Here is a 16,899-nt window from a genome sequence, read left to right as displayed (position 1 = left end):
GAGGAGAGCGATTCCACTGGAGCAAAGACTTGAACTTGAGACTTATGTAAAGGAAAACTTCAGGGGAAACCCCAAATAAAAGATGTTAAGAAGACTTAATAGTCACCAGAAGTGTAATTTTGGCTCATGTACAAATGACCATCAATTTTAGAACTAATACAATGGCTAACAATGACTATCTTTTCAAAACAAAAGATTTTGTCAAGGTTAGAGCACATGAAACTCTCTTATCAACACATTCAGTGCATTTTGCAAAGAGTCAAGTTTTTCCAGAGAATCCCACATACAACCTGAAGGGTTAAATGTGTTGTGTAAATCCATTTGGCTTTGGCAGAGCTCGAAGCGCCAGCAGAAGCCCTGCCTCAGCAGTTTAGCCTGCCCAATAAAGCAGCAGGCTTCATACCACTGGGACAGTCTGACAACCACAGCCAGAGACAAGCCCATGCCACTCTGTCCAGCGGCCAGACAGAGAGGTCCCTGCACACGCACACACACATGCACCTAAAAGCATGAATGCACGCATGCAGACAAAAACACCAATTATGAGCATCATCATTAGCTCTTTGTAAACTTTATCACAAGATATCAGATGAGAATAACTCCTAGACTTAAAGAGTAACTTCAGTGATGGAAATGCATGTTCAGCGCTTTGCTGTGCTTCTCCAAAATGACACACAATGTGACAGGCGCATACACAAACCACGAGACTTGACCATCGCTTTCGAGTTCTGAGGCTGCGGGCTTCAGTCCAAGACTCCTCACAGGAACACAGGAAATGACATTTCCTACGTTTTGCAGGACACACAGAGAAAAAGAGAGAGAGAGGGAGAGGGAGAGGCAGTCAGAGAGAGAGGGAGAGAGTACTGGGAGAGTGAGTGGGAGTTTCTAAGTGGGAACAGAGCATTTACTGTTTCATATTACACAGAAAAGAGGAGAAAGAGGAGAAGAGTTAATGGTGGGTAAGGGCTCTGGTGGGTTGTCCAGTCAGGCTCTGTTTTGAATGTAGCTGCTTGTGTAAGTGCTGTGCAGTTGTCTGGTTTTATGGATTCGCTGACTGTGGAAAATGTACTTCTCTATAGTGGTCCTTGTCCTGACTAAGGCTCTGGTCACAGGTAAGTTTACTTTGTTTACAGCAATATGAACCAACGAGAAAGCAAGCAAGCAATAAAGAAAGAGAATGTGTCTAAAGTAGTAACTTGAGCTATCATCTTACGTACACCACTGTGAAACCATGCATTTTGAGTTTATCATAGAGAATGGAAATGTCAAACATACAAGAAAAAAACAATATCTATAGTGACCAAAAGTTGCAAGTGAATTATTACATAATTTGTAATATTGATGTTTCAGAAAGTCTTTTGCAAATTAGGCAATTATGACTTAGTTTAAAATAAAACTAGTTGTGGAGTTAAGAAAGTTTGTTCCCTGTGTTTAGCGAAAACCTCATAATTTGCATTCTATAAACTGCCATAACGAGGACTTACAACTCATATTTCCTGCCCTATAATCTTTGGTCATGATGAGTTTTGTGTTTGCTTTGAGTCACTGTTGCTGCTTTTGTTGTCACTTCAAAAAGTGTGGGACAGACCCTGAGGGAGATTCCCCAACTAATAGAGCAACAAAACAACAACAACAAAAAAAAAAAAAAAACCATGCAAAAAAAAAAGAGCAGCCCAGATGGTCCCTGTTATCTTGTCTTGTTTGTCTTTGCCTGTTTCGGGCCGTACCATACTCAAGATGAATGCCTCCCACCTGTAGATTCTCTTTGCTTGTCTCATCACACATATTGTGTCCAGACTCTCTTCTAGACAGACCTGACCCAGCTGTCAGCAGAATAAAAGTAGGTCCAGGGAAGTAAAAATGGGGCACACAAAGTGTGTTTTCTAATGCTCAGTCCTTTTACATTTTCTAGCTGTTACAGACTGAATTCCCTCCAGTGATGGAATGACATGTATAAGTAGAACCAGTGATAGTATGAGCTCTAATGCCATAAATCCTAGCAGCCACTGTGGGTGTGCACATAAACGTACTTTGTCTAAATGCTACAATTATGTTTAATTGGCAGGAAATCAAACATCTTGCAAAAATGAACTCAGACTTTTTCCCATGTGGGGCTCATTAGCAACTCTGGTTAATTACTAATTTAACTGCAGGGAGGGGTCACACAAACTACCAGATCAGAGTGTCCTTGTGTTTGGAGAAGCATGTGTTTCATGGTTTGGTTTGATTTTTTTCAGCCATAAAAGAGAACATGACTAACATACAAAAAATATTGACAGTTCAACAAGCACAGATCAAGTATGTACTGTATGTATGCAAAGAACCAAAATATAATATAACCACAAATTATGTCTTTTGTCAGCAGAGGTCTGTCATGGCCTGAATGTGACAGTGACCCCTGGGCCTGTTGTCATGGTAACACAGAAAGACAACTTGACACTCTCTTGCCTGATATCACAGAGGAAGAGGAGTGGCAGTGTCCTCATCCTACGCTGGTTCTTTTCTCCCCTTGCTGCTCCCACTCTCGCGCCTCCACCCTCCCCTCCATCCCCCTCTCCCCCTGCACTCGAGCCCACTCAGTTCCTGATTGCGAAGATGGGCATCAAGAAACTGAAGCTGTACGGGAACTACACCCGTCGTTTCCCCCAGTTTAAGTTTCGTCTATATGAGGAGACTGAAGGAGAGATTTTCCGGCTGCGGATCCTCAATGTGACAGGGCCGGACCAGGGTTTCTACACCTGCAGAGTTCAAGAGATTCGCAAACACAGAAACACCTGGAGGGCATCGTCCAATGGTACCAGCACCACACGGTTGACAGGTAATTAAAGGTGGATTTTGACACATTGTGCTCTCCATGTCACATTTGTCTGTTGTCAGGGGCAGGAAGGGGTGTATTATCAGACAATGGGCATCTGGGCACAGATGTGGTATTTTTTGTTTGTTTTTTTTGTTTTTTTTTGTAGGTTTTGTTGTCTCATTGAGGTAATTTTGAGTCTTTTGTGTCTCTAATTTTTTTGCTCCTTTTGGTGTCTTTTTGTAGTTGCTTTGTGTCTCTTTGATTGTTTTGTTTAGTTGTTTTGTGTTTGTTTGAGGTTATTTTGAGTCTTTTTGTGTTTCTGTGGTTGTATGGCCCCTTTTGGATGTTTTTTTGTGTCTTTTGTAGTTTTTCTCTGACTCATTAAGGCATCTTTGGGTCTTTTTATATCTTTTGTGTCTATGTTTCTTTGGGGTAATTTTGAGTCTGTGTGTCTTTGTGGTTGTTTTGCCCCTTTTGGTAATAGTCTTGTGTCTGTAGTTTTTTTGTGTCTCTTTGAGGTCATTTTGAGTCTTTTTTGGTCTTTTTGTGTATCTTTGCACTTCCTTTGCATCTCTTTGTGGTAAATTTATATCTCTTTTTGGTCAGTACATGTTAATTTGAGTGACATTTTGTAAGTTAGGGCCAGGGGGTTGTCCCTTTCTCTCTGGGCCTTTGGGCTTATGCGTGGTAGGCCAGTTCAGTAATCCTTCCATGGGGCCAGGATCCCATTTTCGCAGATAAAAGGTTAAAAGTGCTGTTTTACTTTTTTCCTTTTCTTTTTTTAATTAATCATGTAAGCCAAGTGGTTAGAGGTTTGAGACCCTCTCTCAGCAACATCTGCTGTCTATGTGTTCTTGAGCAAGATGTTATTCTCCTTGAGAATAAGGAGTCAAATAGCATGAACTTTTTTGCCTTTTGCAAGGGAATTTATTTAACATCAATTTAACCTTCATTTGGTTTAGGCAGGCAGGTTAAGAAAAACAAATCTATCTTTCATGACCACCTGGAAAAGCAGAAAAACTGTGTATTGCATACTTTTTTCATTAAACCTTTGCGCAACCCTGGTTACTGACAAGAGAGGATCATATGCAAAGGGGACTTCTGGTGTTACAAAACTGAAAGTGTTTTCCATGAAATATTCTTTTCCAAGGAATTCCCTTACAGCCGCACACTCAGCTGAGACAAGCTCTCCATGTTATCTGGCAATGGAAATAACCGTATAAAGCGGGGAGCAACAGCTTGTATTAAAGGACAAGGGCCAAACATAAATGTGTAGAATGTATTTTCTGACTCTAGCTGTGCTTTGCTGTAAGTAGTGCCTATATGTGTGTTTGAGTGTGACCCCAATCCTCTGGCATTTCCATGTCAAAACAATGAGCTCACACAGCCAAACCACACTCAACAATATCACTCTCTGTGTATGAGAGTCGAAAGGATTGCTGCTGAGCTGGCTACGTATGTTCAAAAAGTCTGAAATACATGACGTCAGCATTCTGGGTTTACTTTTATGCAAGCCTCAGGAGAAAATTTACTGGAGGATTCAGCAGCAGTGGAACTTATTTAATCGGTGCCAACATGTAACAAACAACTTGAGCAAATCAGGTTAGGAACTAATTTAAATCACATGAAGTGATAAATATTTCTTTATGCAGTACGATGCCTCATCTGATTTAACTTTTTAACGATTAATCTGCAGGCAAGCCATCTGTCACTGTGGGATGCACTACATAAAGGGTTCAATAGAGATTCAAGATGCTAATATTCTGTGGCGACACTTTACACATTTGCACAGTTTACCTTTCACTTATTTTATGGCAGAAAACATAGAGGTTTAAGTCAGACGGAGCCATCTGACAACGCCCTGCCCTATATTCAGGGCAATGTCCCTCTAAGAAAGCCACACAACCTCAGGCATCTCCGACATGCATTGACCACAGAAGCAGAAACACAAGAGCTGACATTATAAGGGTAAACAAAGAGAAAACTAAGTTGTAACTGTAATCCAGGGAACCCCTCTGTCTGCAGATTTCAGTCTGCAAAGCAAAGGCCACACCCCACTGAGTTCACCGACTCGTTTTCGTCAAACCATTTTGCACAGAGGCAGAAGGTTTGTCCTCCCCAACATCTCTAAATCTTAACTTCAGACCTTCAGACTCAATGGTTGAGTGACTTCGACCACTACTCTAAACTGGAAAAATGAGCAAGCAATCTGTGAGGTTAAATCAAAGTAAATCTTTTTAAACCCTGCTTTCTGACTTCAGGTTTCGAACTCATTTCATTTTTGTGCGTCCCAGTGCTGGCTACAAGCCGAGCGCACTTCGGTCATTCATGAAAGTTGTTCTATATATTAGGCAGTTTTGACCTCTTTAGACTTCTCTCCCTTATCCATGCACCTTGGAAGTATGTTAAGTAGTGCAAAAAATCACCCTACCCTACGTCCTGTCTTCACAGCTTGACTGAGGGGAAAGCAGATGATCGTGGGGATGATCGTGGGGAGATGATGATTAAATCTGTATCTGATGGTTTTTGGCTTTTCATGAAAACCTGTGCAGTATATATTTCCATACTTTAACTTGAGCTCGTGTAGACACATCTGTGCAGAGTGTGGACTTTAATAGCCCCCTGACAGACGACCTGCTAACCTGGGCCTGCGTGGACTGATCAGACGTGGGGTTTAGCATGTGGTTAACTTCAGAGTAAAGGTCACGCATGTGGTTTACTTGCATTAACTTTTAATTGCACACATGCTCAAGAGATGCTCATTAAATGTAACCTGTCACCTTGTCAGATGAGTTAAACTGCAATTTGTTTACTCTGAATTCTGTAACAGTTTAAATGGACAAAAAATATAGTTAAATAATAAATATAGTTTTTCTTTTTCACCTGGTATTTGATAATATCTAATATTTTCAATTTACTTGTCATTTTTTTACTATTCTTACTTTTTAAGTTTTTGAAGGAATTAAACCAATTCTCTCAGGTTTCAGAGGTTTAAATGCCAGTGAGAAGTGTCTTAATGCAGCACAGGAAAGGCCTCCAAAATTAATTTATTGAATTAGCAAGTCCCAACAGAAAATGTCCATTTAAATTTTAGAAAAAAAACAGCATGTTGTAGGGCTTTTGTATTACAATGCATTGTTATAAAGCCTCACTATTTTTTTTATATCATCAAGCTTGTTTTTCATGTCTTATTTCTTATGCATGTTAGGGAAAAAACTGATGTATGAACTAATTGAAAACAGCTGTATTGGAAAAACACATGACTTGTTTCATTTAAAGAATCTTTCTTCTCCTTTCTTTCCTGCCTGTAAAACTGATCACTGAACATCTGATACAGTTTTTCATGTTCACTCACAACACAAAAGCCATCGTGTCGCTCCCTGACATTAATTAACGTGATATTCAGACTGAACGGCCAAGACCACGTTTGACAATTTTTGCAGGCAGTGCAGTGGTCTGGAAACAGGCTGGAAGTTAATTAGAGTTAATATCTTATCATTTCTTATTAATATGTTTATCAACTGGTGTTTAAAAGACATATTAAAAACTCATTATGGGGAGCAGAGACTAAGTAATTTATGTACATAGCCTCTGTTCACTCCCCTCAACCTCTTGCTAAATACCCCTGACCTACATACAACCCATCATTCACTGAAACACACTGACAACAACTTCCTTATTTTCACACTAGTAGGAACACAAAGGAAACTGCAACATGAAACGACTGAAACGACCAAAAAAGGGAAGTGGAGTTGCAGTGGAGTGGGATAGGGAACCCCCCAAACACTGTCCAAGAACAGCATTAAAGGCTGGCCTGTGTGCATGTGCATGTCTCTCTCTCTCTCTCTCTCTCTGTGTGTGTGTGTGTGTGTGTGGTGGGTTTGGCTAATGCCGCAGCAGAATCTCCCTTCATGAGTGCAGTTTTTGATATTTCTGGAAACCACTGAGGCTGTCTGCTGTGTTGGGTTGCTGCCCTCAGACAACAGCAATTTACAAAGATACTTAGTCTGTGCAGTTTTCTACCCTCAACTTACTATTTTTGCTGACTTTTTAAACTTTTTTTTTCCAGTGCACTTCACTGTTGAGGATGGTGGCAGTGAAGGACTGTGGCGTTTATTTGCAGGTACAGTTTTCATCTTGAGCCCGTCCTTTGTTCCACTTCACATTCTTTCTTTGATAATGTGAACATTCTGATGCCTTTTCCTGTTTATTTTATAGATGTGTATCTGTGCGCTGTGCTAATTTGCTCACTGGGCCTGCTCTCCATCTTCCTATTCACTCTGGTTCTCATCGGCCAGTACTTTTACAGGAGACACAGGCTCAAAGGTGAAAGCATCATTTGTTTTCCTCCTGATTCAGTTTTCATGTTCAAAACTATAACTGGACGACTTATGTGTTGAGTCAACATGATTACATACACATGTAGCAAAAGGAAAAGCAAACTATCACTTAAAAAATGGGTAGGTTACAGCACAAAGCAACAAGCACTTTAAAAAGAAATGGATGTAGCATCACATTAAAATTTGGGGACTCTTACTTATTCTCTAAATGATACTGTAATTGTAACTTTTTGCATTCCGTCAACTGTTTTTTGCTGTTTACTAAATGTTTTGGAGGGTTTTTCAGTCTGTTTTTTAAGAGCTGCACTGAGGCAAATTCTTATAAACAGTGTGACATGGTCTTAAAGTACTGAATCTTTAATCTTTTTTTTTTCCTGCTATTTTCTCCACAGCGAGTTACCTTCTGGTCAAGTGTCCAGAAAGCAGGTAAAGACTTTTTTTAAAATGAATAAAACTTGAAAAAAATCTGTAATCCTGACCTTGAGAGAGACAGCCTCTACCTGACTAGAACAATATTAGGCCAAGACAAAGCTCAGTCACTAACTTTGTGCATACATTTAATGCCAGAATTCATCCATCACAGATAGTCCAATCTGAACTAAATGTAGACAGAGTACTGTCATCTTTTCTGGAGATGCCACTCTATATTTAATCTCTGGTCCAAGGTGGCTAAGTGCCTTGAAAATATCCTGGATTTCCAAATTCCTGAACAGCCCACATTATTTTTAATCAACTATTCAACGATACAGTGATAAAGCCCTTCGGAAAATCATACTTGCAGGTTTCACTGCCGCCAAGAAGACCATAATACACTCGATGTTCTCCCTCAAATCTCCATCAATAAGAGAATGGCTAACTAATTTTAGGAATATTGCTCTCATAGAATGATCATCAGCTGAAATTTATAATGGTAGACAGAGGCTTGAGATGTCCTCATTGGTTCTCTTTTTAACCCTCATTCTCTTGCACAGACATAATGTGTCACTTTGATAGAATGTGATAGAAGACCTACACACAATTTTTCCTTTTTTAAAAATTTGTTTAGGTATTTAATTATTAATTTGTAAGGAAACGGTGATATGAAGCTATATAGTTTGTGTTAAATGGTGCTTGTAGTTTATGCAATAATCCTTGCATACAACAATTTTCATGTAATAAATCAATAAAGAAAAAATTGATTTAAAAAAACCTAATGTTTAAACAATTATTTGATTAATTGGTCAGTCAAGTGATAGAAAATTATTAACCAAATTTGATAACTGAATCTTTCCGGGTTTATGTTTGCTGGTTCGCGCTTCTTAACATGCAAAATTGCTACATTCTCCTTTTATGTAATTTTCAGTTGAATATATTTGGTTATGGACTGCTGGTTGAAAAAAAACAATTTTATAATACACTAAATTATTGACTGACCAGTTGCAAACATATCTGAAGGATTAATTTATAATCTAAATAATCATTAGCCATAATTAAAACATTGAAAACTCCTCTTTATTCCCTGCAGCTCAGGAGAAACTGTAACCAGCTCCAGCAGTTCCTCCAGTTCCTCCCCACGAGCCCAAAGGAAAGACACAAGACAGAAAACTGAGCGAAGAGTAACAGTATCACCACCTAAACTACCCGAGGAGCCGCCACCACACATACCAGCCAAAGGTAAAGTGACATTTTTAGGGCAGGATGTAACAAGTGGGAGAAATTAAATCCTTTTGGCTTGTGACCTTGTGTCACAGGTTATGGCCTCAGTGTGGACATTTTAACAAAGATTGCTTCATTTAAAAGACTTTCAGAGGCCTGGAGAAGTTTAATTGTTCAATAAGAGTGGGAGAAAAAACCTAAACATAATTGTCAACTCTTATGATCACTTTATTGGACCGCAATCATACACAGTGAAGTTTATTCTAAATCGAACCACCAATATCAGATGTTTTTGATGACAGAGTGTCTGAGTGGTTAATAGTGTCACTTCACAGCATGGTTTAATTCCCGGTCCTTGTCTTTCTTTTCAAATTGCAAACACACGGGAGACATTAGAGTCACGGGGTGCTGAGAGCGGCTCCAGGCCCCAGAACAGGAAGACGTGGGTAAAGAAAACAGTAAATGAAGGCTTCCAGCAAGTACAAAAGCAGAAAATGATATCTCCAGCATGATTCAATTTCCACGAAAAATATGAGAGACTGGAAGACTAGAGAATGAAACTTTATCCTATTTTTGGGTAAAATCCGACTGAGTTTATCATCTAAAGTCAAGTCAGCAGTGACGCTGAAAACGATGCATAAAGCTTTTGTTTCTGTTATAAACTACACCCTGAGTGGGTGTAATAGAAAGTGGTTATGAAGGATGATTTTTTTTCTTTCTACAACACTGTCATGTTTGTGAGTTCATTCCTCCTGGCTGTTGTTTCGAGTCAATTAAGGTTGTGTCTGTTTTTCAGTGCCTGTTGCTGCAAAGAGACCTCAGAAGCCCAGAAGGTTAAAGACTCAGCTAAGGAGTTCTGCCGCTGTGAGTCTCCTCGTTCTCACCCATCATACAAACACCTATGTCCACTTCTCCCATAAAACCATTTATGAAACACATGCACTTAATATGACTGTTAAAATGTGTTTATTAACATTCTGAAAAGGTTTTTTCATGCGCAGACTTGTTATTGAGATACATGCAAGAGGGAATTTGTCTCACGACCGCATGATTGTCTACAGGAGTTTATTGCCGTCTCTTCATTCAGTTATGAGCTTGATAATTCTATTTAGCTTTATTGCTTCTCAAACACAATTATTTATTTAGAGTGCTTCATTGGTTTTATATCTACAATAAAAATGTCAAACAAGTACATACAGGAAAAAAAACTACTCAAACTAAGGATCATCAGTATTTCGACTGGTGCCGTTTTCGTGATTGTGTCGTGAAATGGAGCTCCAGAGATGTGAGCATTTTTTTTTGCACGAACATACTGATTGGATTAGCGGAGCTAGGAGGATCTGAGGACGATGGATAGGACTCCTATTGTACCGAATGTTTGTTGAGTAAACTAGATGTTCCAAAAGGTCCTGTAAACACATACTTTCTGCAGCTGAAAAGCACTGAGGGAATGTTTACCGTGGAAAGCAGAATAATACTACTGTTTGCTGAAAAAGTTTAAATGCAGGCAGGATGCATACACTCCCTGTGCACATCTATGCATCTTTTTTCCCCCTGAAATATCTATGCTCACTATATTTGCACAGTGTATATACTCATTAGCCTTATCTCTGGGTTAAATTCCTTCTTGTTTCTGTCACTATTTCCCTCCCCCTGCCAGCCTCGAGTGCAGGATGATAGTTTGACATATGCAGAACTGGAGCTGGTCAGACCGAAGCCAGAGCCCCCAGTCACCAGCAGCCCTGACCCCGCTCCTTCCAGCCCAGACACTGTGTACGCTCAGATCCTCTTCCAGGAAAAACAGCTGTAAACTCTGCAGCTCTGGACACATGGATGTCATGGTACCTCCCGGTGAGGGCAGCAGCAGAACTAAGTGGCAACCAAAGGACTATATTTATGAACTATCAGTATGGCATTTAGCATTTGTTTTTTGGCTGAAAGTGCGCAACAACTGTTGGTAAATGAGGGTTTTGTTTCCTCAGCGCAGTTCCATTCCAGCACAGCAGTTTTTGGGTCTTATAATTCTGTTGTTTTGTTTGTTGGCATCGCTGGCCTGTGAGCCAGATGTTTATAAGAACGCTCTTACTGTTAACTATTCTGCATAAACTCAGGAGACTGTGTGGAAAGAAACGGTTGTCAGGGCTCTCTAACTGCAGTATCGCAGAGCACTGTAACACTTTTCAACTGCATTTATAATTACAGTACTAATACACCAAATTAATAAATATATGCCTGGGTCTGAGTGTCTTTGATTCATATAAATACTGTTTTAAATTATCTCTTTGGAGTGTATTTTATTGCACTTAGTCAGATTTGTCTGGGGTCACGAGAAAAAGTGGTTTTACACAAAAAAAGGAGAAAACCAGCGCATTATCAGAAACAGTTGCAGTGCATTCAGCGGTGCCGATTTTGTTGCCTTTGAACAGAGCTTGGCTAATTGTTTCCCTCGATTTTCAGTTCTAACCAGCTGCTGGTTGAAGCCAAGTGGCAACCTCTGGGGCTGAAAAATGAAGCCAACATCTAAGTGCCAAAAACTGCAGTTTCCCCAATGGCAGTTTCTCCTTATTTTTAGATTGTTAAGATCAATGCCTTTTCAGACATTTTAAGGATCTGTACGGGGGTGATTTTTTTTAATAACTCACTCACCCGTTCACATTTCATCAAGGCTTATAATTGCACACATTTAAGGGTGGGGCCAGGCTGTCTGCTCAGCATCATCACATCTATGAGTCAGATTCAACCATGATTCTTCCACACTGCCACTCTCCCATACAAAAATGGTCACCTTTGACTCCAAAAGACCAAGATATCAATGGCACAAATGCCAAACTCCAGGCTACCGGGTTAACGGGAATCCACAAACCAGTGGATGATGTAATGGTAGCAACATCAATTACTGTAGCTTAATATTTTCCAGAGAGAGTGGCATCACTCTTCTTATCTAACTCTCGGCAAGTAAGCAAATTAGTCTGTTTCCCCAAATGTCTAATTAGTTGTTTAAATCTGACATGTGGGATTTCTTTTGTTGGATGGCAAGAGCTGATATTTGCCAAACAAAAAATCAGAAGGGTCTGATGTTTTGCCAATATTTAGTCTAGATTTTGATTTTCTAACAAGGATATACAAATAAGGGATGGAAAGAGCTCAGGGAGTCTTCTGCTCCTGATTTCCGAGTCCAGTCAACACGGCACAGGCATAAAAAGCAAATATGAGTCCTGGAAGCAGCACACATTACACTCAAGTACCCAGGAAAGGTGAAGGATGAAGGCCATTTTGTGAAGGTCAGTGTGTGAAAAATGGGCTGAAGATAGAGGTGCATGGAGAAAGAGAATGATGCACATCCACAAACCGTTCTCCCCGTGAGTGGGAGAGATCGAGAGAGAGAGAAAGGGACCATCATCCCCCACAGTTCAGACTCACTGACTAGGATGAACCCGCTAATGACTACATTTATTCAAATTAGACTAATTGTAATCATGGTTAATAATTAGCTTTACAGTGCATTATAATTGGGTTAGGCTACAAGATGGTTCTGCCTAGGTGCAATAATTTATTTGATTTAATTATTCTGAGGAACCCAATGGTTTGACATTTCATATCATAAAATCAGCGGTGTAGAGAGAATGGAGATGGCCGTTAGCTTTAGAGAAGGTCATTGCTCGCTCTCTGGGAAAATTATGAGGACTATTTTCCACTCTATTAAGCCACTCCACTTAGCACAATTAGCCACACACACAAAGGTTAAAGAGAGAGACCTCTTCCTTTATGATAGAGAGGAGTGGTGCATGAGAGCGCAAGCAAGAAAAGCAGACACAGAAAGAAAGCAAGTCTACAATCTTGGCAATCTCACATTATTTAAAAAGCAAACTTATTCACTGTAATATCAGTGCACTGATGTTTGAGTTTCAGTATTTTACTTTTCCACTTATTAGATCAAGCTCAGTGTTTAGAAAGGGTTAAGTTTCATACGGTCTCTCTTCAAATGGGTCAGATTTACCCAGGAGTGTCTTGTTCAGGCCGCACAGTGATTACACAGAGATTGAACAGTCTGATGTGGCTAAAAAGGCATTTGTCCTCAGTTAACCATAAACGCACATAAAGAGCTGTGACAAGCAGAAAGGATACCTCAACAAGGCCCAATCACATTTTACACCGTCCACAACACACACTTGACATGATCACAGCAAACTTGCGGAGGATAACGGGCCAACAAATGGAAAAGCAGTCAAATGCTCATAAATACCACATTACAAAGCAGATTGGAAACACATTGCGTAAAACAACAAAGAAAGCTCGGTGAACTACTCACAACCAACTAAACATCCGGAATTGTTCGTACCTCAAACATGTACCAAATCAAAACACTACGACCGTCACAGCACAAAGTGCTGATGTGTGCATGCCACACTTTTTATGATCATGGATGCCTGATGTGCAGTTCGTGAGAAATGAATTGCCTCTGCTTTACAATATCATTAAAAAGCTGCATTTCTCAGGGAACATTCACACAATTCACAGTGCTGCTCAGTTCAACCGAAGGCCTCTGCTGTGGCCCCTCGTCAGCTTTGCTGGTGCAGGAAGGGTCAATTTAAATGATTGTTTTGAAGTTTTTAAATGCTTGTTTTTTTTCTATCAAATTCCTCAAGCAAATTCACCAGCAGCTCTGAGGAATTTTAGCTAGTGTTCTTCCGGTTTCACCTTTATGAATCCCAGATGAAATGAAATGAAATAAAATAAAACTAAAATTACCAACTCCCGGGTGTGTGCCTCCACAAACCCATCAAGTTGTTATCACAGTTTACTACCATGTCCGTAAAAACATGGACGCCTCACACACATCTTCAGCCTGGCAGCACAGAAAATCTACACACTCTGCAAAGTCTCCGGGTGGGCACTCAAGGTTATTATTGTCGTTTCAGTATCAAACTAAATGCTTCCTTTTCTGTTCCTGAGTCACATTGAATTATAGCCAAAAAAGTATTTTTTCAAAATATTATGATGTCACAGTGAAGCTGACCTTTGAGGATTTGGATAAAAAGTGTCATCATTTTATCCTATTAGACATTTGTGTGAAAACTGTCATAATTACTGTGTGAATTCTTAAATTATAGCAAAAAAAATGTTTTGAAAAGACACAGTGACCTTGACCTCTGACAACCAAAATCTAATTAAGTTAACATTTGTGCCAAATTTGAAAAAATTCCCTGATGGTGTTCTTGAGATAATCATGTTTACGAGACCGAGACAGACGAAGTCACTGTGAACTTGACCTTTGACCTACAATGACCGAATTCTAACCTGTTCATTCTTAATTCAAAGTGGACATTTGTGCCAAATGAGAAGAAATTTACTTACGAAAATGGAACAGACGGACAACCTGAAAACAAAATGTATCTGGCTATGGCCATTGCTAGTGTGGAGGCATTATAAAATCCTGGCAAACCTAAATCTCAATCAAAATTGCAATCACAGAGACTCAGGAGAAGAATTATGCGAATGGCTCTTAATAGGTTTGTTCACATTTTTTTTATAATTCAGTATTTACAATAAAACATACAGAATTAAATATCTTAATAGGAGGTAAAATATTCTACATCATCTGAGACTTGAATGTACCACACATTGTAACATGTAGTTCACCCTGAATGCACAAACGTTTCAGTGCTCAGCTGGTGTCAGCGTCTCTCAGAGAGGATAAAAGCTGTGTTAAAATGATGGCTGGAGGCACGTTTGTGTTCAAACCCGGCCACCTCTCACTCACAGGTCCAGTTGAAAACTCTGCCCCATGCGTCGCCCGCCAACAGAGTAGCGTGGCTCCTACACAGAAGAGAGAGTGCTTAAGAAATATGAAAATTGTTTCAAATCAGTGAAGATAAAGAGCATGAAATAATACAATGTGAATCAGAGTAGGTTTCCAATCAGTTAGTTCCAGAGCGGTGTTAGTTTTGAAATAGGAAGCGTTAAATGTAGTTTGCAAAAATAAAACCTCTTCTCTCTTTGCTGTGAGTAGGTGCATGACATTTACTGTACCTGGACATGGCCAACGCTGTGATGGCAGGATTATTCTTGCTGCGACGTTGCGACACGGCCAGACTTCTGTCCAGCTCCTGACACAATAGCAGATGTCTCTCCCAGCCTTTAACCTGGCATGAGCGGCTCGCTGTGGATATGTCATTAGAATACATCAACCTCCATTTATTACCAAATCACAGGGCAGGTGTCCACCCTGCCTGTAACCCTGACCCAGCACTCCCCACGAAAAATGAAAATGTGCATTAACTCAGTGTTTATCTGTGGTCAGCAGGCCGTTAGAGAGAGAAAAAATCCCTCGAATATAAATGCTTCAGTGTTACGTAAAGACTCAGCTCAATGTAATTTGCCAGGCATAATACTCCTATGAGGTGACGCGAGGCTGTAACCAACGTATGCCAAATTGGATCTGGGTATTATTGCTTTCTAAATTATACACGCACACACACGTCAGCAGAATTACTCATCAGTGTTTACTGCCTCTATGTTTAATAACTTTATAACAACATAATTCCTGCTAGCCCTAATGCTAGTGAGGGATGGGGTAAGCATCACAAGCTCTCATCTGGAAACAACGCTGTCTAGCTCCGAGATGAGCGGTTAAAAATAATCATCTCACACTTAAGGATTTATCTAATTAGATTGCGATGGGTTTTCTTTTTCAAACACAAAACACAAGAATCATTTCCTCTGGTGCAGCTGCATCTTAGTCAGTCTTACAGTTTTGCTACTGTCAGCCACTCCTATCATTATCTATGTGCTGTTAGAAATGCAGTACCTATATGCATAACCCATCCTACTGCCAGTAACATTACCGTCTCTCTCAGCTCCGTCTTGCCCTGGGGACACAGGCTCTTCTGGAGGGCCAGGTAATTGTGTTCTGGTGTACTCTGTCTTCCATATCTGTATGAGAGACACATAACGAGTAGCAAAATCAGACATAATTCAACATAATAACAAACACACTCACATAAGCATCAGTGCACGCGTGCACACCCCATAACTCAAGGTAATAATAAAGTAATAATACCATTTGTGTATTTGTGTGTGTGTGTGTGTGTGTGTGTGTGTGTGTGTGTGTGTGTGCACCCATTCCCAAGTGAAGCCCAATTTAGAGTTTGCAGCTTTGATTGCAGAGAGGCAGTATGTGCTTATATTAATCCTACACAACAGTCACACACACAACCCATCTGCTGTTATTAATATCATGATGGACATCTAAGACGCTACCTCCGAGGCTAATACTAAAGGAATGACTGCCACATTTGCTGTATATGCTGTATAAAAACCTGGCAACCTCTCCTGCTGACCTATTAGTCTTAAAATCATCTGCCGGACAGTGACTTTAAAGACAGACACTCAAATTGAAATAAGCACCACTGGCATGAATGTTAAAAGTTAAATTAATGAACAATAAACATTACATACATTGTCACTGAGCACGTTAGACCTATGAGAAGAGGTGGTTTTTTCACCGATTGTTTTTTTTTCTTAATTATAATGTTACTTATTTCTTGAACAGTGATTTAGACCCAAATTTCTGTGCATGTATTTGAGATTTCTTTTTTTCTGCCTCTATCTTGATGCATTTTTAAATGCAGGTGATATAGTTTGATATATGGGATGACTTATTTTGATAAAATGTTTTAATAATAAAACTATACATTTGATATTTTGTGTATGGCTTTGACATTACAGTTTTTTCCCTTTGCACTTTTTAAATGTATTTCTTGAATTATTGTCAACCGTTTAACCACACTGAGTGGATTAGATGATTAACCACACCTGCTATCATAGAGCTTGTCAACTGATTGGTGATAATTATGTATAAATATAGGTGTGATTTCAACTTTTCAACTACTTTGACATGACGAAGATCCAATCAGGATCCAAGCATTGTCATCATTAAACATGTGTAACGTAGTGTGCAGGCTTTACTTCTTTCTTCAAAGAATGCTGTTTTTAATTATTCTTCCTAAAAAAGTTACATTATTGCCTAAGCTTAACTACATATTGTTGAATAATGACGGTTTAAACAAGACAACTAAAAAAATGACAAGAAGATGGCAAATATACTCTTAATACACATATTCTTTT

At 39.6% G+C, this 16,899-nt stretch overlaps 2 protein-coding genes across 5 annotated transcripts in view; one reads left to right on the top strand and one right to left on the bottom strand.

Moving 5' to 3' along the window:
* The first annotated feature begins 829 nt into the window (after positions 1-829).
* Positions 830-11,009, top strand: vstm4a (V-set and transmembrane domain containing 4a). 2 transcript variants are annotated; one of them, XM_042502181.2, is made up of 8 exons: positions 830-1,112; positions 2,363-2,818; positions 6,867-6,920; positions 7,016-7,123; positions 7,530-7,563; positions 8,642-8,790; positions 9,569-9,636; positions 10,433-11,009. In XM_042502181.2, exons 1-8 carry the CDS (start codon positions 1,064-1,066, stop codon positions 10,580-10,582), a joined length of 1,068 nt encoding a protein of 355 aa, XP_042358115.2. In that variant the 5' UTR covers positions 830-1,063; the 3' UTR covers positions 10,583-11,009. The 2 variants fall into 2 exon arrangements, with proteins under 2 accessions (XP_042358115.2, XP_042358116.2); XM_042502182.2 differs by having other exon boundaries at positions 832-1,112; positions 2,366-2,818.
* A 3,270-nt stretch (positions 11,010-14,279) lies between these two features.
* Positions 14,280-16,899, bottom strand: part of wdfy4 (WDFY family member 4) — a 59,063-nt gene continuing 56,443 nt past the window's right edge. For all 3 annotated transcript variants that reach the window (XM_088086952.1, XM_088086953.1, XM_042501735.2), the window contains exons 62-64: positions 15,618-15,705; positions 14,803-14,932; positions 14,280-14,589 (exon numbers count right to left, since the gene is read on the bottom strand). In XM_088086952.1, coding sequence (XP_087943078.1) covers positions 14,526-14,589; positions 14,803-14,932; positions 15,618-15,705 — 282 coding nt within the window. In that variant the 3' untranslated portion in view covers positions 14,280-14,525. The remainder of the gene's footprint in view (positions 14,590-14,802; positions 14,933-15,617; positions 15,706-16,899) is intronic.

This window comes from Plectropomus leopardus, chromosome 13, assembly GCF_026936395.1.
Source record: "Plectropomus leopardus strain MGB_pleo_1.0 chromosome 13, ASM2693639v1, whole genome shotgun sequence".
NCBI classification, from domain to species: Eukaryota; Metazoa; Chordata; class Actinopteri; order Perciformes; family Serranidae; genus Plectropomus; species Plectropomus leopardus.
This window is presented reverse-complemented; position numbering and strand designations above follow the sequence as displayed.